We start from the raw sequence: 27197 nt of genomic DNA on the forward strand, positions 1-27197 counted from the left end.
GGGATTTAGTCCCACATGGGGCTCCTTACTTAGCAGGGAGCCTGCTTCTCCCTCTGCCTGCTGTTCCCCCTGCTTGTACTCTCTTTCTCTCTGACAAGTAAATTAAATCCTTAAAAAAAAGATACAGGAAGTAGGTTGACCTGCACAGAGAATCTATATTGGTGAATAGTAATAAATGAATTCAGGATTGGTGAGTAGATATTGGTAGAGGACCTATCAAGGATGTAGGGTTTAGTTTGATGGGGTACCATATTGGGTTTTAAAGGCTGGTAGTAAGATAATGCATATAGTCTCTGACAAAGGTTTTTGTATTATCTGAGTGTTCTGGAGTGAGGAGACTGACTAGAATGGTCTTGGAGAATTTTATGAGTAAGATGAGAGTCTGGCATAAGGTAATGACTATGAAATTAAATAATAGCTAACATTTAATGAGCATCTCCTGCATACCAGGCATTGTTGTAAGCTCTTTACATGTATTTATCTCAAAATCCCCTCAAAGTTCTTACTATTCCCATGAAGAAACTGAGTTACAGAGAGGTTAAGTGACTTGCCCCAAATCCCACAGAGAGTAAGCTGCAGAGTGAGGATTTGAATCCAGGCAGTCTCATCTTTGAGCTTTTTGCATTAATCTTTAAATTGAACTGTTCTGAGGAAGAAGCATAGGGTATGTAAGAAGATCTATGTGTGAGTAAAGATTATTTTGAGCTTAGTGATGATTGTGGACAAAGGGAAGAAAACAAGCATTAAAAGATAAAAGCCTACAGCCCTGGGAGGATGACTGATAAGAGGAAATTAGGAAAGTATCACTGTGAAGGGAAATGAGCTAAGATTGGTTATGGGCAACATTAGATAGGGTTCAATCAGTTTTTCAATAGTAGGCTAGTTTTCTGCCAGTCCTGACGGCTTTTCTCCTTGCTGGCTTGACTGGAAATGAAGACTAGTATAAGCAAAACAATTAGAAAAACAGATCTATTCAGAAGAAAAAAATGTACCCCACATCGCAAAGCCACATAGAAACAGCAGGAATTATTTTGGTTGAGCCACACTACTGCTTGCCAACCTCAGTGAAGACAATGAAAAATTGACTAGAGTAGGATTGAAGTATCAGTACATTGTTAAAGGATTAAGAGAGATAAAAATGTAGATTGTTCACTGATCAGGGCTGTGTAGATGGTAGTAAAAAACAGGTGAGTAGATGAGTGATAGGAAGTTAGTAGTATGATGGTGAAAGAGCTTTGAGGTTTGGAATATGGGGTGACATTATAGAATAACAGGTAAACATTCTGAGAAGAACCAGGGAGAAGTATATCAGTGCTATAGAAGCCAAGGATAGGAGAGGTACTGGGGTTGATAGTATCAGAGGTAGTCTGGGAGTTCAGAAATAATCATCATGATGGAAAGACTATTTAGGATTGGGAAGTAATTTTTAACCTTAGAATTTTGAAAGGAAGGATAAGAATAGATATCCCATTTGTTTTCCTTTTTTTTTTTTTTTTTAAAGATTTTATTTATTTATTTGACAGAGAGAGGTCACAAGTAGATAGAGAGGCAGGCAGAGAGAGAGAGAGAGAGAGAGAGAGAGAGAGGGAGGCAGGCTCCCTGCTGAGCAGAGAGCCCGACGCGGGACTCGATCCCAGGACCCTGAGATCATGACCTGAGCCTAAGGCAGTGGCTTAACCCACTGAGCCACCCAGGCGCCCCTCCCATTTGTTTTCCACAGAAAGATCTGTAGAGACATTATGGTTCTGGGGTGATCAGTTTTTTTTTTTTTTTATGATTTATTTATTTTAGGGGTTATGGAAAGGGAGAGAAAGTCTTAAGCAGACTCTGCTCAGCGGGGAGACTGATGCAGGGCTCCATCTCCCAACCTGAGATCACGACCTGAGCCGAAACCAAGAATCAGACTCTTAAGCGAATGCACCACCCAGGCACCCCTGGTGTGGTAATTTTAAGTATTTTCTCCTAATTCTTCCACCAGTCTTTTTTGTCTACGTGTCAGAACTACTCAAATATCAGGAAACTCACTTTTTTTCTCTAAGAAAAAAACAAATGTTTTCTAAAGCCAGTGATTTTATACTTTAATGGTTTTCACAAACTTTTACTCTTTTTTCAAGGTTTTTTTGAGGTATAATTTATATACTGTATAGTTCATTCATTTAAAGTATATGGTTCAACAGTTTTTAGTAATTAAGTTGTACATCCATCACCACAATCATCTTTAGTCATTTTATCATCCCCCCAAAAATATACCCTGTTCTGGATATTTCATATAAATGGAATCATACACCATATGATCTTTTGTGTCTTAGCATGGTGTTTCAAGGGTTATCCATCTTGAGGTTTGTATCAGTATCTCATCCTTTTTTTATTGCTGAAGAATATTCCATTGTATGGCTATATTACCTTTTATTTATCCATTCATTAGTTGGATATTTGGGTTTCTTATTCTTGTAAAAAGCCTTTCCCTTACTTCATCTTAGTCCTCACCCTGTGAATTTCACTCCTATGGCTTTTCTTTTAGATTGTAACCTCTGCTATGCATTCCGCTAGGCACTGGGAATTAAAAATGAGTAAGACATGGCCCTTGAACATTCATGTAGTATTTCTGGTTTACATAAATTTTCTCATACATCATCTAATTTTGTATCATAACAGTTCCGTGATGTGGGCAAAGCATTTTTTAAGATGAGCAATTTGAAGTTTGATTAGATGACTTGCCCGAGATTGTACACCTAAATCCGTAATGGAGCTATTGGATCTCCTTAGTCCATGTTCATTGCTATTTCTACTACTCCCTGCTGGTCTTCTAAGTTAAAGAATTCCTATGTGAATTTCTGGGTAATTGGAGGGGCTGGGAAATCTCCTTACTTAGTCAATCAGTAATTTTTAATGTCTAATCTTCAGGACTTGAAGTGTGTGTGTGTGTGTGTGTGTGTGAGGACTTAAAAGGAAGTGTGTGTGTGTGTGTGTGTGTGTTTAACCAGATTCTGTGCTCTGTGATTTAGATAAGTGATTTCATATTCCTGCCTTTTCTTCAGAACATCAGTGGGTATTTATGTGATGATGGTAGTGGCATTTTCTGAAGCTTTAATATGGGTCCAAAAGTATTCTGAGTACTTAACGTTTATTATTCATATACTCCTCATAACAACTCTAACAGGTAGATTTTATTATTATCAATTTTACAGACACAGAGAGGAAACAGGCACAGAGAGATTAAGTAGCTTGTCTGAGGTTCTATAGCTAGGGATGGAAAGAGGCAGGGTTTGAATGCCTGTAGTCTATTTTCAGAACTCAGTGGCTGTTAATCACTACATTGTACTGCTTACTGGGCTATGAGTTAATAGAGGGTAATATTTCAAGTAAGGGCATGACAAGAATATGAAGGTTGGATTTTGAGTCTGTTGGGAAGCAAATAGCAAAATTAAAGTTGACATTGTGTCCACATATTTTAAAACTGAACCGGGTACCACAGTGTACAGAGATACATGTTGTTTGTTTTCGGGTAAACTTTTTGTTTGTCCTTCCTAATAGCCTTTCAACACAGAAATTGCATTTTTTTCGGTGCTTTTCACTGTTGGCTTTGTTACGCACTTAGCTTTCCACATTGCCGGTGTTTAGGAACCTTGGCTTGAGATAGCCAAAGCTCACTTTTACCTTTCCTCGGCCTTCTTATAACTGAATTTTTGTTTTCCATTATCAACAGTGTTTCAGTCCTAGGTAGAGATACTCTACCCTCCTTCACTTGAAAACTCAGAAAACACCACAGTGGCATTTTATAACTGTCAAAAAATTTGATCATCTTAATTGGCATAATTGGATTTTAGTGCACAAATAACAAGAACCAAAGCACAGTGTTTTGGTTAAAGAGATTGACTTATACTGAAATTGGAAAAGGCATCTGCTACACAGGATTTTGGATTTAATAGAATTTGTTATAACCAGATCAGCAAAGCATTATTACTGTGGGCCATCTGTTGGGATATGGAAATAGCTTTGTTATATGGAACCAGATGTTGTATTTATATTTATAACAATGGTATTCTATTTATTTTAAGTAGCCTTTTGTAGTTAGGTACCTTCAGCTTCTATTCTGCTTAACATATCAACTGATAACTTGAGAATGTGATGTCTTTCAAAATGGTTATTACTTTCTTATAGAATTGAGACAAAGCAACTGAAATGGAAAGAAGTGGGACTTATATATGGTGTCAAACTTTTGTACTGTAACAAGATAAAATATAGGATAAATAAGAATGTGATTTAGTTAGGACCATATTCAATAAGAACTCTTAATTTGACACATTTAATAAGCATAGATTCTGATAATTACTAAACCACTCTGGTTGCTTTAAGATTTTAGCATAAATCTGAAATGATTTTGTTTTGGTATAATCAGACCTACATTGGCACTGCCCTGTCAGACTTATTTCCCATCATCAATGGGTGAAGTAGTCTGTAATGGACTCATGCTTATGGAATGCAATAAGAGGAACTGTTGTCAGAACATAATCTTAGAGGTCTCTCTTCTGAATTGAATGCTAATAATTTAGGGGTGGGGAAAATCCTTCTGTGGGAGTTTTCAGAGAGAGTCTCTGTAACTTTGCATGTTGGCTGTCTTAGTTCATTTGGGCTGCTATAACAAAATACCACAGACGGGTAGCTTATAAGTAACAAAAATTTATTGCTCACAATTGTGGAGGCTGGAAAGTCTAGGAACAAGGCACCAGCATTGTTGCCTTTTGGTGAAGGCCTTACAGCTGGCACCTTAACATGTGGAAGGTGCAAGGGATCCTTCTGGAGCCTCTTTATGGGACACTAATCCCATTCATGAGGGCTCTACCCTCATGATCTAAGCACCTCTCAAAGACCTACTTCCTAATACCATCATTTTGGGGGCTTAGGATTTCAACATGTGGGTTTTAGTGGGGGCAGAAACATTCAAACTGTAGCATAGCATTGGCTGTTTTTTCACTCACATGTAGAGAGGATCATGGAGAGTTGGGTCACATATGGGAGAGGGTCACAGAACAGTTGGTCCACTTCCAGGATGATCCTATATTTGAAGGAGACTACCCAGTAAACTTTTAGCTAAACTCTTCTGGATTACAGAGGTAAAAGCTGTAATGGAATTTAACCTACTGGACAGTGTCCTGCCCAGTGGTATAGTGATACCAAGGAAATAAGATGGATCTGAATCATACAGTGCTGATGTTATCTTATTAGAGATCTTAGAAGTTGGGATTGGAATTTTTTTTTAAATATTTTTTTTGTTTGACACAAGACAGCAAGAGAGAGAATACAAGCAGGGGGAGCCAGAGAGGGAAAAGCAGGCCTCCTGCTGAGCAGGGGGGCTCGATTCCAGGACCCTGAGGTCATGACCTGAGCTCAAGGCAGATGCCTAATGACTAAGTCACCCAGGCACCCTGGGTTTGGAATTTTTCTTAAAGTAGAGATCTGTCCTTATTGAATGTTGACACAGATTTGTGAGGGAAATGGATTGGGGGGGGGGGACAGACTGTAAGAATTCACTAATAATTTCATACTGCTTACAGAGAGATTCGACTGAGGGGAGTGCAATATGGTAAAAATAAGTTACTGTTAAGATCCTAGATTTTGGTTGGTGGGTACATGGGTGCTTATTAAATTTGTTAAAAAATGACTAAAGTTTCTGTGGCTTGGCCGTAGAACTTTGGGAAATAGACACAACAGTCAAATATGCTGTAGTCAGGAGCAGGTTAACTGTCATTGTAGAAGATGAATAATGTATAGCATCAGTTTCTGCTAGTGTGGTTGGGTCTGCGAATCTATACTGTGCTCTCCCTGTCTACCCTGTGTAAGGTCTTGATGGTATTGTCCCGCTATGCGTATACATAGTAATCACCATTGGAAAAGGCATTTTGTTTATGTGGGAAGTCGTGTTTTATATTGTTTATTATAGGAGATGTGTGTTTTGGGAAAATAACCATCTTATATTTGAGTAATACTTTTTGAAAAGCATTTTCTCTGATCTGTTCGGTGTTGGAACTTCCCAACAGCCCAGTAATAGATGTGGGGCAAGTAATATGCCTACTGACAAATGGAGAAAATGAGATACAGGCTAAGACTTAGTATTACTCAAGTTGTTCAGTAGCGTAGAAACAGGAACTAAGATCGTGCATTCTGTTTCTGGTCTTGTACTCTTTATAGAAAACTGATTAAGGTTTTATGAAGAATATACTTTGGATTTTTGAGGTAGAAATTAAAGGCTATGGACCCCAAAGGACCTTGGCTGCTTGGAACAGAACTTGTGATAATATCAGACTAAGGTACATAAAACTATCTAGAACAACTTCTTGCCTTGTTAAATTTGGGTTCATTTCCAGTCATTGGATGTATTTTTACTTGAGTCTGCTTTCTTTGCCTTTTTAGAATTCTGGAGGCATGGAGGAGACAGACTCAGAAGGGATACTTTTAAGAATTAGAAAATTGCAGATTTGGTCTTATGTTATGGAAGTACACATCAATAACATGTAGACTCTTAAGAAAATGTACCTGGAACACGAATCTACTGAGGGAGCTAGGGTTACTGTCGTAGTGTGAGTCTATTGTTTCTTGCCCAGTGGATAGGAAGAATGATAGTATATAAAGAAGTTACAACTGCTTCGAAAAAAAGACTGTGAAAGAAAGCATCACAGTGGGTAGTCTTTATTTTCTCCTTTGAACCCATTTTATGTTTTACAGTGAGCTTATACCATTTTTATAATCAGAAAAATTAAACATGTATGAAAATTTAGAATGAGAATTTAGAAAAATGTGAATCATAACACTGGAAGAGCAGTTTAAACACTTGGTGTTGGGACACCTGGGTGGCTCAGTCGCTTAAGCATGGGCCTTGGGCTCAGGTCATGATCTCAGGATTCTGGGATTGAGTCCTGCTTCAGGCTCCTTGCTCAGCAGGGAGCCTGCTTCTCCCTCTCTCTGCTGCTCTCCCTGTTTGTGCTCACTCACTCGCTTGCTCTCTTTGACAAATAAGTAAATAAAATCTTTAAAAAAAAACCCTTGGTGCTATCAAAGTATTTTGCTTTCTAGGCAGTTACAATAATAAATCAGTTTGATAATTGTTTCATTATAATCTGTTGGTCAAATTGTGCGTGTAATAAGTGTTTTGGATTTTTCTTTGCATTTGAATTTGGTCATTTAGCTCTCCTGATTAAGGGATTAATTTTAGTTCCCTAGAAGCAACCAAGACCTTAGGTTTACTTAAGTAACTATTTATCAATAAGTGACCTAAAAATAGCACGCCAGTTTATAAAGAAAACTAGATATAAGATCTACTTTTATGCTGCCGTATCATTGGCAGGTTTCAAATAATAAAAACCATTTTTTAAAAAGATTTTATTTATTTATTTGACAGACAGAGATCACAAGTAGACAGAGAGGCAGACAGAGAGAGAAGAGGAAGCAGGCTCCCTGCCAAGCAGAGAGCCGGATGCGGGACTCGATCCCAGGACCTGGGATCATGACCTGAGCGGAAGGCAGAGGCTTTAGCCCACTGAGCCACCCAGGTGACCCTATTTGTGTGGTTTTTTTTTTTTTTTTTTTTTAAGGTAATTTTCATCCAGGGATTTTGGACTCATTAATTTCTCTCACTTGTTTGCTCATTTATTCACCATTTGCTGTGTCCTGGGCACTGAACTAAAAGCTGGGGACACAAGTAAAAGATAGGGTCCTTGCCAGCGAGGACTCCAACTTTTAGTTTGGGAGAGACACTGCAGAGGTAATCTGTGGCATATGGAGGTGTCCTGGAATTTCTTCTGTTTTCTGGTTGTTAACTAAAAAGGCAGAGGCTACTTTGTTTTTTGAAGAACTTAATGTATTTAGTGGTGTCAGTAGATGGCTTTAAGAGAAGCTAATGGCTTCATAGTTAATTCTCTACCTGCAAAATATTCAAAATCATTTATCTAAAGAATTTCTTTATCTAAGGAGCATTTCTTATTGAGGTAAATGACCTAGGCATTCAGATTTTCTTTGAGAGCAACCTTGTATTTACTCTTTCAGGATAGAGACAGCATCTTCTTGTTATTTATCCTCTATACTTAACACTGTAAATGACATTAACGGGCATATTATATATTCACTGTAGTTGTAAATGAAAGGCTATTTCATGTTTAATTTTAAGAACTTTTTTGGAAAGATTTTTGGAGAGCTTGAGCATGTGCTCAGGAAGGGTAGAAGGGAAGGGAGAAAGATTCTGAAGCAGACTCCACACTGAGTGGGGAGCCGACTTGGGGCTCGGTCCAGTGACCACTGTGAGATCATGGCCTGAACCAAAACCAAGAGTTGGACGCTTAACTGACTGAGCTACTCAGGTTCCCTTAGAATTTTAATATTGTTACAAATACATTGTTTTGAAAATTTCCTTTTGTCTGATATGGTGAGAAGTACAGTGGTTCCTAAATTTTAAGAGTTAATCATTCAGGCCAGCGAGATTTCCCACTAAAGCACTTGATATGCACTTACTTGGCTACTCTTAGAATGCCTATAGTCACAGATACCTATAAAGTAGACTGTCATTAGCTCGAATTGAGGTAAAATTCCTTTAACTTCATCTCCTTCTTCATCCTCTGTGGAACAGTAGAGACCTAGTTTGTGTTCTTTATCAAGATAATACTTCAAATATTTCAGTGATTATTCATTCAGCAAATACTTCTAGAACACCTGTGTGCTAGACACTGTCCTGGACATTGTGAGCGATGTGAAAGTAATTAAGAGGAATAGTCTGTTCATAGAGAACTGATACAGAGAAAGAGCCACCAGCTTGTTGAAAAGCAAGTTTTGCTTATGATCAGAAAAGCTTTGTGGAGATAATGTTTGAATTAAGATTAGTGGTGGACCTTCTAGGCTGGCAGCATAATAAGCCTAGAGATATGGAGCACAGTGCAAGTTTGAGGGGTAGCAAGAAACAGAGGATACTCTGTTTCACAAAGTATCCTCCAGAATATTAAAATATTCATTGTATCCCCAGCACGTGGAGGAATGTTTGGCCAATAATTGGGGCTTGGTGAATTTTTGTTGAATGAATGAATAAATGGTTCCTTTTGGGAAATACTGAATATCCTTCCTCAAGAATCGTGAAGCACATGAGGATATTGAACCCTTTGATAAGTCTGTTAGAGAAAAAATGTTTATCTCAGATTTATCTGACAATGGAATGCCTGTTAATGACTCTTGAAATCCTCTGGAAAGTACTACACCAGGGGTCTCTATGGTTGAGGTGACAAGGAAGGCTGGGAAGTGTTTTCTTCTCCACACTAAACACACCTACTTTTTTCAGACATTCCGCACTTGACATTTGGCTTCTAAACTCGTCACTAGTTTGATATCTCTCCCTGCAAACATTCTAGCTTGTAAGTGTTTTTAAAATGTGATGCTCGAAATAGAGCACAATACTCCAGTTGTGAACTAACTAGTAAAGAGTGCATGGGGCTGTTACCCTCCTTGATCTGGGTGCTATGCTTCTAGTGAAGTTTAAGATTGTATTTTGTTTCTTTTTAGCAGCTGAGTCACTCTCTTGGCTCATATTCAGTTCTCATATTAATTTACAAGAAGTTCTTTGAATAGATTCAGAGAGATTTCTTATTAGTAGAGCTAACAAATGAATGCTGGTTTTCTTCTGATTGAGTCTAGGCTGTTTTCTTCAGAAGTACTAGTCATTCTTAAGCTTCCTGAAATCTGAGAAAGAAAAGAAAAAGAATTAATTGTACGGTGCTAAACTTGACCAAGTAACAGGAAAGTCCACAAGTGCATTGCTGAGTATTTGTAAAAGCAGAGAAAATATAATGAATCCCTACATGCCCATCACAGATTTGACCATCATTAAGCTGTTTGCCACATATGCCTCAACTCTCTTTAAGTATTTAATTTTTAAAATTCAAAAAATAATTTTTTTAAAAAATTTTTACTTATTTGAGGAGAGAGAGAGAGAATGAATGAGCCAGGGAGGAGGAGAAGAGGCTGAGGGACAAGCAGCACTTGATCCCAGGACCTTGGGATCATGACCTGAGTAGAAGGCAGATGCTTAATGTACTGAGCCCTCCCCCGCCCCCCCAAAGGTTAGTTTGACATACCTGGCCCACTAAGAGCCAGTAGTCCAATGTTAGAGACAGACGCATACAAAATAATACAAAGCAGATTTTTTTGCCTTCCCGTGTCATGTCTTGATTGTTCCCCTGTTGTGGTCCCCCCCCAACCCCCCGAAAATGCTGTCAGGGGAATCTTAATTCATTATTGTAGTCATGTATTGATGAGACCCCCAGTTGATTCCCTCTTGAATCAACCTAAATTATACTGTTTTTTGCTTGGTACTCAGTCTTCCCACTACCTCCCACCTTTATCTAATGTGGAACTCAAGGCACAACCTTTTTTTTTTTTAAAGATTTATTTATTTATTTGACACAGAGAGAGAGAGAGAGAAAGAAAACGCAGCAGGGGGAGAGGGAGAAGGAGAAGCAGAAGCAGGCTTCTTGCTGAGAAGGGTGCCTGATGTGGGGCTTGATCCTAGGACCCTGGGTGACCTGAGCAGATGGCAGACACCTAACAACTGAGCCACCCAGGCAATCCCTTCTTTTTTTTTTTTTAACCAAATTTATATAATTGTGCAGAATTTTCATTTTTCAAACAAGATTATTGACATTCTGAGAGTAGAAGTCTTGTCTTTTTCTGTGTAATACTGGGAAGGTTTTTGGTTTTTTTTTTTTTGTTGTTTTTTTTTTTTAAAGATTTAATTTATTTATTTGACAGAGAGAGATCACAAGTAGACAGAGAGGCAGGCAGAGAGAGAGAGAGAGGGAAGCAGGCTCGCCGCTGAGCAGAGAGCCCGATGCGGGACTCGATCCCAGGACCCTGAGATCATGACCTGAGCCGAAGGCAGCGGCTTAACCCACTGAGCCACCCAGGCGCCCCGGTTTTTGTTTGTTTTAAAGATTTTATTTGAGAGAGAGAGGAAGAGAGAGGGAGGGAGAGCACGAGAAGGGAGAAGGTGAGAGGGAGAAGCAGACTCCCCTCGAAGCTGGGAGCTCGATGTGTGGGACTCTGTCCAGGGACTCCAAAATCATGACCTGAGCCGAAGGCAGTTGCTTAACCGACTGAGCCACCCAGGCGCCCTGTTCATTTTTAATTTTTTTTTTTTTTTTAATCTCTTAGAATGAGGGGGAGAGGGAGAGAGCATGAGGGAGGGCAGAGGGAGAGGGAGAAGCAGGCTTGAGCCCGAGACTTATCCCAGAACCCTGAGATTATTACCTGAATTGAAGGAGAATGCCTAACCAACTGGGCCACCCAGGTGCTCTTTTGTTTTGTTTTGTTTCTTTTTGTCTTTCTTTCTTTCTTTCTTTTTTTAAAAAAGATTTTATTTATTTGAGAGAGAAAGAAACTTAATAAGAACTTATGGAGAGTATTGGCACATATGCCAGTGGGCCTATTCTTGCTGCCTTCAGCCTTCTCAGAATCAGCCAAAGCTTTTGCCAGATAAAAGTAAATAATCCAGATCTAAGTCTTTTTTTCTCTTACCTCAGAAGCCTCCTTAAAAAAAAGCCCATTTAGTGGTCTGAATCACAGATGACAGATAACATGGTTTGCATGTGGCCACTTCCCCATCACTTTGTCGATGGCAAACTACTAATTACTGGTTGTTTTTAGACATGACCTCCTCAGTGAGTGTAGCCCTTCAGGTAGCTATTACCTATTGAGCATAGTTGGTAAATGATATGAAACCTTTCTGCTATCCTTGTCCTAAACCAGTAGTTCCTGAATTAAGTTGTGTATCAGAATCACCTGAGATACTTTATTTAGCAGATTCCCTAGGTTTCACCCAAGACTCTTGAGTCAGGATTTTCGGGAACAGGGCAGTTCTAGCAGTGGGAGACTGTAGCCTCCCATCTTTTGCAGTACAGCATGACATTCCTCTGGTAATCAGTACATTCTGATGTGTTCAGTTTACTTTTCAGGGATTTTGCAGGATCTCTTGCTTTGAATTACACCAGGCAAAGCACATGAATCAAATGACCAAGATAAAGATACAGGATCCAGAGAGTGGCATCTTGGCTTTCTAAATATAACTGAGTTTAAATTTAAAGCCTTAAAACCCTTCAGCCCTCTGGAAGCTTATTCTCTCTGTTTAGTGAATGAATACCTTTAAAAGTTTAAAATAGAAGAGTTCAACATTTTTGTAGTGAACAGTCTTTTGAATTTTTCGTATTTCATGTACATTGGGTAGAAGTGACAAGCATATGATATGATTTAATTTCACATATTTTTGTCAGATTTTCCCATAAAAACTAAGCTATGAATTGGGAAAAATTTCTTTATTAGACCACATAATATGATTTTGGGACCAGAAATTGTGGTTAAGTTATTGAGCAAAGTAGGGAGACTGAAGCTTCAGGATTATCCAGTGGGTTAATGACAGACCTAGAAATAGAATCTTGTGTTACTTGCTTAGGTTATGATTTGGTTTGAAGAGGTGGCCTGTGATCTGTTTACATAAATTGCAGGAAGTAAGGTTTGGGGTTTGGAAGAATCTATAGCTCTGTGATGTTTGGCCAAGAATCTCCTCTCCCCCCACATTTACCACCTGTTTGATTGACCCCAGACCTAAACTATGAAGGGGCATATGAAAGAGGCAGTTAGTTTAGACTCTTTAGTCTTAAAACAGTCTTAAAAAGCTAAAGCTGATTGCTTGGCATGCATTTTTCATCTTCTGTTATTAGAGAATAACCTGGGTTTGGTGTTGTTTTAGGAGGAGAGAGGTATAACCTAAGTAGTTGATTTGTAGATACTAGTAGAATGTTCTTCTGTAGAATTTTGTACAGAATTTTTTTAATGACCCATAAGAGTTATTAAATATGTTTAATTAATAGGTGGTGGAAATAGTGGAACTCAAGAAAAGAAACTTTACTGAACCACTAATGGTTCAGGGGGCTTATAGATTTGAAGATCCTGCTGTAGTAGCATAGCTTTCTGGTGAAGTCATTACTTTTACTCTCCCTTTCCTGTTCCAGTTTGGGGGTGGGGGTGGCTCCTGTGGCACTGGTGAGGGAAGAAGCAGGAACTTAACAAGAACATTTGTGTGATGGAGTTGTAAACTTGCTTTTTTTTTTTTAAGCTTTATTGAGATAGAATTCATATGCTGTACAGTTGACCGATTTTAAGTGTGAAATTTAATGTGTTTTAATGTATTCAAAGGGTTGTGTAACTATCACTGCAGTCTAATTTTAGAACATTTTCCTCTCACTGAAAGAAACCCCATCCATACCCAGTCAGTCCCCTTTACTTCCCCACTCCTCAGACTCTAAGAAACTAATCTAATTTAATGTAGCTATTAATCCGTGGTCTAACTACTAATATAAATTTGCCTGTTTTGGACATTTGATGTAAATGGAATCATGTAGTCTTGTGACTGGCTTCTTTCACTTAGCATGTTTTCAGGGGTCATGTTGTAGCATATATCATCCCTTTTTTATTGCTAACTCTTCCACTGTGGATATAGTACAACTTATTTATCCATTCATCAGCTAGTGGCATTTGGATTGTTTTCATTTTTTTCTTTTTTTTAAGATTTTATTTATTTATTTGACAGAGATCACAAGTAGGCTGAGAGGCAGGCGGGGGCGGGGAGAGGGGGGTCCGCAGAAAGCAGGCTCCCTGCTGAGCAGAGAAGCCCGATGCCGGGGCTGGATCCCAGTAACCTGAAATCATGACCTGAACTGAAGGCAGAGGCTTAACCCACTGAGCCACCCAGGTGCTCTTCACTTTTTTTCTATTATTTAATGCCGCTGTGAACATTTGTTTATAGATTTTTGTGTGGATGAATGTTTTCATTTCTTCTGTATATACTCTAGGAGTAGAATGGCTGTGTCATATGGTAACTGTTTAACTCTTTAGTAAACTGCTTAACTTTTTCTGAAGTGGCTACACTGTTTTACATTTCCACTAGCAATATATAAGTTTCAGTTTCTCCATACCTTTGCAACAATTGTTATTGTCAGTTCTTTTTCTTTTTCTTACAGTTATCCTAGTGGGTATGAAGTGATATCTCATTGTGGTTTTGATTTGCATTTCCCTGATGACTAATCTTTTCATGTGCTTATTGGACATATGTAGATCTTAGTAACTTTTATCTTTGCCCATTTTTTGCAGTCAAATGCTGTACCCATGAGCTATATCTCCAGATCTTTCCCCACTTTTAAATTGGGTTATCTTTTTATTATTGAGTTTTAAGAATTCTTCAATATTCTGGATACTTAACTTGCTCTTCTAACTACAGATTGGTTTTAAATTATTTTTGCCTTGAGGTAGGGAGAAGTATTTGATGGGTGCAAAGACTGTATTTAAAAGGTCTGGTGAGGGGGCACCTGGGTGGCTCAGTGGGTTAAAGCCTCTGCCTTCGGCTCAAGTCATGATCTTAGGGTCCTGAGATGGAATCCCGCATCGGGCTCTCTGCTCGGCAGGGACCCTGCTTCCTCCTCTCTCTGCCTGCTTTTCTGCCTACTTGTGATCTCTGTCAAATAAATAAATAAATAATCTTAAAAAAAAAAGAGGTCTGGTGAGTTTTCCATCAAATCTTGTTCTTATTTGAAGTGTACTCTTTTTCAGCTCTTAAGGAACCTGGTTTACTCATATATTGTTTGGGGATGTAACTGAATGAAACAGACTTTTATCTGTATTCCAGTGGAGGAGAACCAGACAGTAAAACAGAAGTCATATTGTTGGTGACAAGAGTTGTGAAGAAGAAATCAGAGTAGTGGGGGGGATACAGTGTAATGAACACTCTTAACATTCTTTACCTTTGATTTCTTAATCTGTTCCTTTCTGCTTGACCTTATTGTACTTCCTATTTATTTTCTTTCTTTTTTTTTTTTACAGAAAACATCTGTAATTTATTAAAAATTGCAAGAGCACCAACATGAAGACAGACTTTTCTCTCTGGTGCCTATGTTTCTTTCACCTGGTGTATGTTTGGGTTCCATCCCGAGAACTAGAGATCTCTCACTGTACCAAAGAAGGCCCAGAAGTTCTAGAGTAGTACAGGTGATCATGAAGTGTCCCTGGCAAAGGCCAGGCAACAATGATCTTGACCACTGTACAGCCTGATGCCACGTTTATAATGAAAAATACCTTTCGTGGGGCGCTGGGGTGGCTCAGTTGGTTAAGCCCTATTTATTTTCATTTTATACAATTTGTAGCTAAATCTCTATTTCTCTCCCCTAGTTCTTATTCCTTTCCAGTCTGGTTTTTTTTTTTTTTTGCTTTTACTAGGACACAAAACACACCCTCTATACTGTTAATGATCTTCTAATAAAAGTCAATATTCTCTTTTCAGTGTGTGTCTATCTTAATCGACATGTTGCCTTTCTGTGCATTAAATCACTTGCAGCCATCTCCAGTACAATTTTCTTAAGTTATTTTTATTTTAAACTAGTTCCTCTTCTCTTAATTATCTATTAGAGTCCTCCAAAGTTTAAGTTTGGCCTCTCATCTTCCATTAATTCTCCCTTGGTGAACTGATCATTCTCACATGATTTTAATTGCTTTGTGAGAGCATAGGACTCTCAGATCTCACCTTTTAGCCCAAGCTGTGTCACTGCCTTTAGGTGTAGCTAGTCGAGGTAAGATGAGTTGGTGATTGCTGCTCACTCAGCAGGATTCTTTTCCCCTTACTCCTTCCTGTGGTAGATTTCTTCTGTTCTGGCTGATTAAGACAGGTCATTTCTTTGACTGCTTTAATAATTACCTGTGACTAATGGTGTAACAAGTCATAGTGCTCAGTTAAGTAACATGAGTCAAAAGGGTTGTTCCTTCATGGATGCTAGTGAATTTTATACTCTCAAGTCTTTTGAAAGACAGGTCTAAGTTCAGAAGTTTAAAAAGGAAAAAAAAAAAAAAAAGGAATAGTTTCTAATCTCTAGTCCTGTAGCCTTTATTTTCAACCAGCTTGTAGTTCTTTTCCTAATATTATGCTGATGCTTTCATTCAAGCTGTGGTCCCTGTAACTGAGGCATGGATGGATCTTCTCTTTTGTGGAAAGGAGGGAATTAAGACTTAGTGAAGTTTAACAGTATACCTAAGGTCATAATTGGGGTTCCAATCTAGGTCTTGACTCAAGGTCATGAATGTTGGTAAGTTCTTTGTAAACTATAAAGCATTATATTCCTGTGTTGGTGGGAGAGGAGAATAAGAATTAATATAAGAATTACTTGGGAGCAGGGCGCCTGGGTGGCTTTGTGGGTTAAAGCCTCTGCCTTTGGCTCAGATCATGATCCCAGGGTCCTGGGATCAAGCCCTGCATCGGACTCTCTGCTCAGCAGAGAACCTGCTTCCCTTCCTCTCTGCCTGCCTCTCTGCCTGCTTGTGATCTCTGTCAAATAAATAAAACCTTAAAAAAAAATCTTACTTGGGAGCTTTTTCAAAATACTTTGTCCCATTTCACCTCCTGCTCCCAAATAATACATTATTATACAACGGTTAGTTTATTAAACATCTGCTTCCTAAATGTAAATAGTTTATAACTCTCTTATTTTATTAAAAATTTCCAAATTTTTCGAGCCTACCATGGGGCTTGAACTTACAACCCTGAGATCAAGAGTCGCATACTTAACTGACTGAGCCAGTCAGGTGCCTCTGTAACTCAGTTTAATATACTCTTGAAGACTGCTTATATTACTAAGAGGAATTCCATATTCTTGTGTTGGTGATGGTGTATAGGACAGTTGCTTCTACTGGAGCATATTCATCAGTGAGTGACTGGTTTTTAGTACCCGTATTCTGGTGCCATTTTACACAAACTTTCTTATATGTTGGGTTTTAAAGGATTTGGAGAAAATTCTTCAAGGTGCTTTTTGCACCAACTCAAACTGTATAAATTATGGATATAATTGAATGAGTTAATATAATTATTCAACTATAGTTGGCTTCAGAAGTGTGAGTTTGTAATTCAGAGGACACTGAGACTTTCCCAACTGAACTGTGAACTTTAGCCTTCTTTTGTGAGATTTCCATGTTGCTGGTCATGTATTTGTTGGGTAGGGAGAAGATTGGCAGATGTTTGTTCTTTCAGTTAACCAGCCTGGGGTTCACCATTTAGGAGCAGTAGTCAAGATTAAAAATGGAGAAAACTGAAACTAAGGCATTGAGGCTAAAGCAGATTAGAAAGATACCTGGGAGCCAGAGTTGGTAGTAAATGGTAAGTAATTGGGGGTCCTAAGGGTTTTGATGTCTGGGGGACTCAAAATATAAAATCCTTTTCCCTTGCCTAAGTTCTGAACTGAAGAATTTAACAAGAACCAACAGATGAAAAAATATTACTACTTTTAAAATTATTTTTTAATTGAGATACAGATCCACATACTGTAAAGTTTACCATTTTAAGGCATGTAATTTGGTTTTATACTGAAGGGTTTTTTTTTTTTTTTTTTTTTTTTTTAACTGAAGGGTTTTTTTTTTTTTTTTTTTTTTTTTTTAAGATTTTTATTTAGGGATTCCTGGGTGGCTCAGTTGGTTTGGTCTTTGGCTCAGGTCATAATCCTAGGGTCCTGGGATCGAGTCCCATATAGGGTTCCTTGCTTGGCAGGGAGCCTGCTTCTCCCTCTGCCTGTCATTCCCCCTGCTTGTGCTTGCTCACTGATTTTCTCTAATACATAAGTGAATAAAATCTTTAAAGAAAAATTGTTTATTTATTTGGGAGAAAGTCAGAGTGAGCACAAGTTGGGGGAAGAGCAGAGGGAGAGGGACAAGCACACTCTGCTGAGTGTGGAGTCAAACGTAGGGCTTGATCCCATGACACGGAGATCATGACTGAGCCGAAACCAAGAGTCGGATGCTCAAGTGACTGAGCCACCCAGGTGCCCCTGTAGTAAGTGTTTTTGTACAACTGTCACTGCTATCTAGTGCCAGAACACTTTAATCATTCCGGAAAAAAACCTCATAGAAATCACTCCCTTTCCCCCCATCTTTTAGTTACTACTAATCAATTTTCCAAATATGTGGTCATTTGTGTCTGACTTTGACTTAGCATGAGGCTTTCAAGGTTCAGCTATGGTATAGCATGTAACAGGACTTCATTCCTTTTTGTGGCTGAATAATAATATTGTATATTATGGATAGTGTGTATATATGCCACATTTTGTGTATCCAGTCATAAGGTTTTCTTTTTTTAAGATTTTATTTATTTGACAGACAGAGATCACAAGTAGGCAGAGAAGCAGGCAGAGGGGGGAGGGGGAAGCAGGCTCCCTGCTGAGCAGAGAGCCCGATGCTGGGCTCCATCTCAGGACCCCAGGATCATGACCTGAGCTGAAGGCAGAGGCTTTAACCCCCTGAGCCACCCAGGTGCCCCTCCATTCATAAGTTTAACATTTGATTTTATTTAACTTTTTGGCCATTTATAAATAATACTGCTGTGAATATTTATGTGCAAGTTTTGTGAACATATGTTTTAAATTATCTTGGGTATGCATACACATGTACCTGTGTGTGTGTGTGTGTCCGTCTCTCCAGAGGATAGAGGAGACACACACACACACACGTATACACATAGACACATGTGTGTAGGATTGAGTTGCTGGATAATATGGTAGATTTTGGAGGAGTTATCTTTGTTTTTGCTGAAGCTGATACTGTAGAATCTAGATTGTGATTTAGATTTAAAAGTCAAATGGGCGGGCGCCTGGGTGGCTCAGTGGTTTAAGCCCTGCCTTCGGCTCAGGTCATGATCTCAGGGTCCTGGGATCGAGTCCCGCGTCGGGCTCTCTGCTCGGCAGGGAGCCTGCTTCCTCTCACTCTCTCTGCCTACCTCTCTGCCTACTTGTGATCTCTCTCTGTCAAGTAAATAAATAAAATCTTAAAAAAAAAAAAAAGTCAAATGGGCTAACTCACTCTCCACATTCTCTTATCCCCACCCTTCCAATCTAGACCATGGGCCAGCCTTCCTGATATGTAGATTGTCAGGGTCAACAGAGCAGGTGCATCCAGATCACTGCCTGTACAGTCCTGATGTAGGTCCCGAGTTAGCTTAGTTATACAGTAACCAATTTACTTACCTCTTTGATGAGGAGTGGCCTAAGAGCCTAGGCGTGTTTAGAGAAGTCATTCCTCATAGAAATCAAGAATTGGAAAGAAGTGTTCTATTTTAACAAGGGCAAAGGAAGGAGTTAGGCTAGAAGACCATTCTTTTTTTTTTTTTTTTTTTTATTTGACAGACAGAGAGCACTATTAGGCAGAGAGGCAGGCAGAGAGAGAGAGGGGGAAGCAGGCTCCCCACCAAAGCAGAGAGCCCGATGCGGGACTCAATCCCAAGACCCTGGGATCACGACCTGAGCCAAAGGCAGCAGATTAACCCACTGAGCCACCCAGGCGCCCCTAGAAGACCATTCTTAGATAAAAGGACTGTGTCATTTTATGATAGTAAATACATTAAGAAGATGATGAATTTTGTTTTGGAATGATAGATTTGGGTTTTCCAGGATGGAATGTTAGATATTTATGTTTGGAGATTGATTGCTGTTAGAGACACAAATTTGAGATTCATACAGGTAATTGAAATAGGAGTAGTTAAATCACCCATAAAGTAAAGCAGTAAAGTGTCTAGTAATTAAGTAATTACCATACCTGGAAATCTTTTTGAGGTTTTGATTCTGCAAACTGATGTTTCAGCTATATCTTTCTCTGAGTGCTTGTTTCCTTCTGGGTTTTGTGATTTTTGATTATGAATTTACTTATTTTTATTTTTAAAATTTATTTTTTAAGATTTTATTAGAAAGTGCTCACGTGAGAGAGCACAAGTAGGAAGGAGAGAAGTAAGCAGGCTCCCCACAAGCAGGGAGCCCACTATGGGGCTCAGTCCCAGGATTCTGGGATCTTAACCTGAGCTAAAGGCAGACGTGTAACTGACTGAGTCACCCAGGCACCCATGAAGTTATTTATTTTGGTACCAGATAAGTGAGAATAATTCTAGGCCTAGATCAAAGGCAGATTCCCCAGAGGATTTGCATTTGCTTTCTCAAGGATGGGTGGGGAATACTACCATTCTAGGACTACCATAAACAGAATTCTAAGTATGAATCTTTTTAAACCGTAGTCTAGGTGAGAGTCAGCTTATGGTTATGAATATTGGGGGGATACTGTTTTACTGCAGTCACTGTCCCATCTCCTTGTTGGCACTCAGTGGCCAAGGTTAAGAAAAATTTTTCCTTGCTATCTCTTGGGTAACACCTGGACTTTGCCTTTTGAACCTTGAGCCCCATTGGTCTTCTGAGCGCAAGCTGAAATTCATAGGGTTTGGCAAAATGCCTTGAAGGTGAATGAAAGCTGGTTTCAGTACCCTGCATACTTATTTAGTTTCTCTGTTATATTTAGTTTTTGGCCTTGATCAGATGTTATTTTCCTTCAGGATTATTGATTAATTTATAAAGACTAAGATTTTATAAGATTTTATCCAGTGTTTGTAATTTACAGTGACATGTTGATTAAGCTATCTATTCTGTCATTCTAGCAGAAGTAGAAGTGTCTTGTCTGTCTCATGTGCTTGCAGGAACAATTAGATGCTGGGAATTCATTCAGCCTCTAGGTTAAAGTTTGTAAACTTAGGACAGAATCTGATGTTTTGTTTGGTCCACATAGTATTTAGAAAAGAAAAATCAGGAGATTTCAAATAAAATTTTGTGTATCTTGCTTCTCCTGAAAAATTGGTTCTTAGAATATTGGGTTTGTAATCCTGCTTAGCAGCAGTTAGCTGGAACCAGACTAGCAGCCAATCCATCCCCTTCAGTATGAACATGTTTTCTTCAGTTGTACAGTCTCCACCATTTGCACAGTATATGCATATGTATGTGCTTATGCCCATTCCAACTTCTCCCATTCATGTTATGTGTAGACAATTGTGGATCATCCTTGTGCCAGGTAGTAGTGCTAATAGACCATTTTACATTTGTTCATTGATTTATTTAATTCTAGTAACAAACCTGCAATTTGTCCCTAATGAGTAAATAAAATTATATAGGCAGTATTTATCGCCAAGTTACAGATGAAGAATTTGAGGTTCAGTGAGGCTACATAAATTCTTCAAGGTCTCGTAGTGTCATAGTTGAATTCGAAGCTAGAGCTTCTTATTCAAAATTCCTTCTGTTTGAATGCTGTTCTTCACATGAAGTCTTAGTGAATTCTGGTATATAAAATCAATAAAGGTAGCACTGTTTTGATTGAAGAGTAGATGAAGTAGGGGACAATTATGTGGGGATGGGAACCTGCATACTCAGCTCTTTAGTCTCCTTTAGGCACTTCTCCCAGATCAGTAGGATTCTGCTAAATAGTTGGGACACACTGTCTCTATAACAAGCATAACAATTTGTTAAATTTTATGAGTTTTCAGCTCCTTTGGATATTACAGTTATAGTGTTAATCTGTTTCTCTTATGCCTCCTGTTATGTCTGTCTTCAGTATAATTCCTCTTACTGTTTAATAGCATTTTTGATTCAGATAGTGGTGAATCTTTTAGCCTTCTATTTCTTTTCAGAGTGTTTTAATTAGAAATGAATCTTATTTATAGTTTAACTTACTTTGGAGCTTCTGATAACTAACTCTTCTTTACTTTTCAGATTTTCTTTGTGGCCAGATGGGTTTGTATGGACAGGCTTGTCCATCTGTAACTTCGTTAAGGTGAGTGCTATTTTTTTTCTTTATTGGGACATGTAACGTTTTAAAAGTTACGCTGGTCAGGTCATATTAGAATGAATTTCAAGGTAAGGCTCATAATAAAATACTTTTGTTTTGTTGGGTGGTGCTGTTTGATGGATTGGGAGATATTTTTGCCTGCAGAGAAATTTGTGGTAGTGGGATTTGGATTTTAATTTCCACTTAGTGAATTTACATATGTTCTTGTATATGGAATAACAAAATTTTTATACTTCATTTCTTTTTAAAAATATTCTGCTTTCTACTTGTTTTAATTAAAAAATACACAGTAAACTTTACTGCTTTTGTAGCAGAATAAGACTCAGTGCTAGTTTTTATCTCTTTCTAAATGATATAAACATGATACCTAGGTTATCCTCATTTACAGTAAATAAGTAAAGCTTAAAAAGTAGGAACTAAATTGTATACAGCCCAGTAGTCTTAGATTTTTTTGAAGTTGCTAAATCTTTTCTACAAATTAAATCTTACGTGAAATCCTATGAATAGAACAGATAAATACAGGACTTTTCTGCTTGCTTATTAGGCTTTCATGTTCTACCCTCAAATTGCCCGTGAGGGATTGTTGCAGTTCCCAGGGCACGGTTTGAAAAAATAACCCAAATTTAATCTGTTAATTGAAATCTTTCAGACTAGAACATGAAATGTTGATGGCAGTATCTACTGATTACATGTAACTGCTGCAGCTAGGTGCATGTTGAGCACCTAATGTGTTGTTAGGCACTATTCTAAATGCTAGGACTGTAGCAGTGAACATAACAGATAAAAATCCTATAATCACGGAGCTATATTCTGGTGAAGGGACAATTAAACAAGAAATATCTGTTAGTCTATATGGTGCCAAAGGGAGCACAAGAAGTATGTTAGTGACAGTGATGAGGGCTAAGGTGAAGAATAAAATAGAGAAGGGGAATGGGAAATATAGGGGTTTATGTTATTTTAGCCAAGGAAAGCTTTACTGAAATGGTGACATTTGAAAACCTGAAAGAGTAATGGACTCTTCCATTTTGGGTTTGTGGACTATGAGCATTCCAGGCAGAAGGAATCTGGGAAACGATAAGGGAGGAGACTTGCCTTATGTATTGGAGGAACAATGAGAAAGTCAATATGGCTAGAACAGAGTAAATGATGAAGAGAGTTGGGATTACCCAGTTTTAGAGGGCAGAAGAAGATCAAGGAGGGATAGAAAGTTGTTAGAGCCATGAATGTGAAGTCAAGGAATTGTAATGCTTGAAAGCAATTCTGGTTGTCTAGAATGCCAGAGAAGAAAAATGAATTTGCATTTTTAAATACTTGAATTTTTAGCAGGCCGAGGCTGGCTATCTTCTGTCCTCAGTAGAAAAGCTTTTACTTTGTGTCATTATGGCACGTCTTTTCCTGAAAATGTGTCTCCAGCTTATTATGGAAATAGATGGAGAGATGGCGTTTCTACTTTGCTAGAGTCCATGTGTCCTCTGTCCCTAACTCCAAACAAGGGACAGCTATATAGCTCTGAAAAGAACCTATTAAAAAAAAGAGAAAGTTAAAAAAAAAAAAAAAAGACTATTATCATTTCTTTAATTCCAAAGCTGCTGTGGAGCTAATTGACTTAATAGTGATTACTGCCCAGTATGATGGGAAGAGTCATTTTACCCTTTTTTAATTTTTTAATATTTAAAGCTTTGGATGTGGTTACATTGGGACATATTGCAGACTTTGATCTACTGATTAGACTTCTTTAAAGATTTTTTAGTTGTGGGATATACTGAAATAATGCTATACTAAAGTCATTGAGATTTTAAACTTTGAGTATTTATGTTTAGATTTAAGCTTATATGTGACATTGGGTTAGGAATCATGTATATCTAGCTTTTGTGCTTGGTAGAAGTTACAGAATTGGAAGGGATGATGAAAGAAAAGAGTTAACCATAACTTATTTGATAATTTGTAACTTATAATTCTTGTACATAATATTCTAGAATCAAAATTTTTTGTGCATAAAGCTATACAGTTAGCATTTAACTAGTACTCTGTGGTGTCTGAGTTGGGTTACTTAGTATTCTTACATACATCTTTTAGTTCTGTAATATTCTATATGGTCCATCTTTATAAAGCAGGTCCATCTTTATTTATTCTTAAATGTGTGGGTAGAAAACCATTGTTTGTCACTGCCTTTTTTTTTTCTTTTCTTTTTTTTTGTAACTGGAAGCAAGCATTGAGTTTGATATAAGAAAGAGGAGAAAAGAATGGCTATTTTTTTGATGGTGGTGGTGGGGGAGAAACCTGGATTACTTGAAACCACAATAAATTTTAGTCTACTTTCCCAGTCTTCCCCAAACCAGAAATGACCTCCCCAACAACACTGTCCAAATAGGAATAGAGCCGGAACTCTTAACTCAAGCCCACTGACAAATGCTTGTTTGCCATACCTCTGCTGTATGTACTGCCTTTATATTTCATGTTACAGTATCTGTATATTCACAAAATGGTTAGATTGAAAATAGGCAGTATATGAGTTGGTGGAGAACTGAATTTGTGGCTGGGAATGAGAAATGGGTAGGCAGGTAGGGACTTGTAGGCCTAGGTAAGAGTGGGAGTGAACATTTTTGAGTAAATGAAGGTGGGGGCGAAATGGAAGTATGTGACATTTAAAACTTTGTTGGGTAGGAAAGAGAGTTAGTAAATTGGATTAAATCCCCCTCCACCCTTAAATATTTAGGCTAATAAACAAGTATTGTTTTTTTGTAAATGATACTAGATATTTAATCAATGTTAGAATTATTTTCAAAATTGCACTTGCTGTATTTTATGTATTGTTAAGACAGCTGTCATTAATGTCTTTATATCATGTAATTCTATACCAGTAGATACTATGTAGAATTAGAAAAAGGCACCCCAGGGGTGCCTGGGTGCCTCAGTGGGTTAAGCCTCTGCCTTCAGCTCAGGTCGTGGTCTCAGGATCCTGGGATTGAGCCCCACATCAGGCTGTCTGCTCAGTGGGGAGCCTGCTTCCCCCCTCTCTCTGCCTACCTCTCTGCCTGCTTGTGATCTCTCTCTGTCAAATAAATAAAATCTTAAAAAAAAGTCACTCCATATTTTCTTTAAAAGCATGATTGCATGCCTGGGTGGCTCAGTAGGTTAAAGCCTCTGCATCCAGCTCAGGTCATGATCCCAGGGTCCTGGGATCGAGCCCTGCATCGGGCTCTCTGCTTGGCAGGGGGCCTGCTTCCTCCTCTCTCTCTCTCTCTCTCTCTCTCTCTGCCGGCTTCTCTGCCTACTTGTGATCTCTCTCTGTCAAATAAATAAATAAAAAATCTTAAAAAAAAAAAAAAGAATGATTGCAAAAGATTTTGTAGTAATAGTAAGATATGCTCTTTAAACAAGTTGCTTTTAATTGACACTTTTTCTTTGCTTGTTAGTATAAATGTCTTTATAACACGTAATTCTATGCCAGTAGATATTATGTGTGAATTAGAAAAAGATACTCCATATTTTCTTTAAAAGAATGATTGCAAAAGATTTCGTAGTGATAGATATACTCTAAGTTACTTTTAATTGACACTTTGTTTTTCTTTGCTTGTTGGTATATGTGGCATTGAATTTTAGCAGAACTTACTGTAACAATATTCTATATAATGAGACTTTTAATTTTTTAATCAGGACCCTGTCAGGGGGCAGAAATCACACCACTTGTTTGAACAGAGATATTTTAATAGAATCATTAATTATGTACTAAGTTGTTAAGTAGGTAGCAGAAGGGAGAAAAATAAAATAAGCATCATGGAGGGAGACACTTCAAGAAGCATCTACCAGCCCCAAGGGCTTAGAGACCAAAGGGAAAACCTAGAGACTTAGGAGGAAGGGTCATATAGAACCAAAACTCAGACTTTGAGGAGAAGGCACTACATGGCTAGTGCTGGTGTCTGAACTCAAAAGAGGGGTCTCATGGGTTTGAGACTCATACCCATGAGGAATGGGTATTGACTGGTCTTTGTGTCTTTCCCTGGGGTAGATGAAGATAGTTCTACAAGTCTAAAAAACTATAAACTGGATTCACTTACTACTATAGAAGGATCTCCTGTTGTGGGGATAGAGAGAGAAATTTTTGCTGGGGTAATGCTCTAATGACGCCCAAAGACTAGACAGGAAGGCACCAGTATCTTTTTCCTTCTTCAGGATTTCAGTCCATCTTTAAATGTTTCCTCTTGGCAGAGTCTTAGAGGAAACCACCTGGCAAAGCACAGATGTGGTTTGCAGAGTCCCAGTTTTCAGCATCATTAAGGCAGATTGGGAAAGTAGGGGTGGGGGTTTGGAGCTGAGAGGCAATGACTTAGTAACTTGTTCCAACAGCCTACTAAGTAGGGTGTAAAAAGATGTTTTTTAAGATCTGTTTTGTATCCAGTGTTTATGTGGTTTTAGTAGAATACTAACATGTTGCTAGAAGAAAAAACAATCCCAAATTTGGTAAATCATGTGAATTTATATTAAAAATTATTATAAGATTCACAGATATTCCTTGCAATCTGAATTTATTGCATTCATATCCTGAGTTTGGATGGTGAGAATCTAGGTAGTGAATAGTCAGTCCTCTAATTTTTTTCAGTTCCTCTGTTTTGAATAATAATGAGAGTTCAGTTAAATGAGTGATATGGTTTCTAGCATATAAGAAAATCTTAAAAATTTAGCAGAACTGCTTGGTTCCTGAGTTTGTATAAGATGAATTTGAATCCCAAGATGTACCTGTATTTTATTTATTTCCATGTACAGATTCAGAAAGAGCAAAAGCTTACCAAAAAAAGTAGAAACTGTCTTTGAACATTTGTTTTCTATCGACAAGTAAACATACATGTCTATATAACCTACTTCTTTCACATGTTGTAGCAATAGACTTGTTATGATTTGGTTTGATTAAAGCAAAATACAATCTTATGTTTCTTTAGACTTGTTCAGATGAGGACTTTTCTGCATTTCTACATTGCCTGATATTTTTAAGAGGATTGATTTTACAGTTCACATGTATATAAACCCTGGGATACTGGAGGTTATCAGTAGCACTATAGGTAGTTTCTGGTGACACTCACTACCTTCTACCTGATATTTCTTTCTTTTGTTGTTGTTGTTTTTCTATTTTTACTCCATTTTGCACTTGCTTTTTCCTTTTTGTTATGCTTCTCCCTTTAAAACTTTATTTATTTATTTATTTTAGAGGGTGCCTGCACACCCCCCCCCAACCATGCCTGTGACCTGGGGGAGGGGCAGAGGGAGAGGAAATCCTCAAGCAGATTCCCCACTGAGCCCAACATGGGGCTCTGTCCCACAACCCTGATACCATGACCAAGCCAAAATCAACTTGGCGTTTTAACTGAATGAGCCACATCGGTGACCCTATTATGCTTCTCCCTTAAAGATACCTTTTATTATTGATCCAGTCTGTCTGTTTAGGATATACTAGGAAACACATAGGGATGTTTAACGCCAGAGAAGCTCATGAGTTAGTG

At 38.2% G+C, this 27197-nt stretch overlaps 1 protein-coding gene across 3 annotated transcripts in view; it reads left to right on the top strand.

The window, feature by feature from the left end:
• FOXJ3 (forkhead box J3) overlaps positions 1-27197 on the top strand; it is a 147772-nt gene that overhangs the window by 2492 nt on the left and 118083 nt on the right. For all 3 annotated transcript variants that reach the window (XM_046010439.1, XM_046010441.1, XM_046010440.1), the window contains exon 2: positions 21627-21687. In XM_046010439.1, the coding sequence (XP_045866395.1) occupies positions 21644-21687 (44 nt within the window). In that variant the 5' untranslated portion in view covers positions 21627-21643. The remainder of the gene's footprint in view (positions 1-21626; positions 21688-27197) is intronic.

This window comes from Meles meles, chromosome 1, assembly GCF_922984935.1.
Source record: "Meles meles chromosome 1, mMelMel3.1 paternal haplotype, whole genome shotgun sequence".
Taxonomy (NCBI): domain Eukaryota; kingdom Metazoa; phylum Chordata; class Mammalia; order Carnivora; family Mustelidae; genus Meles; species Meles meles.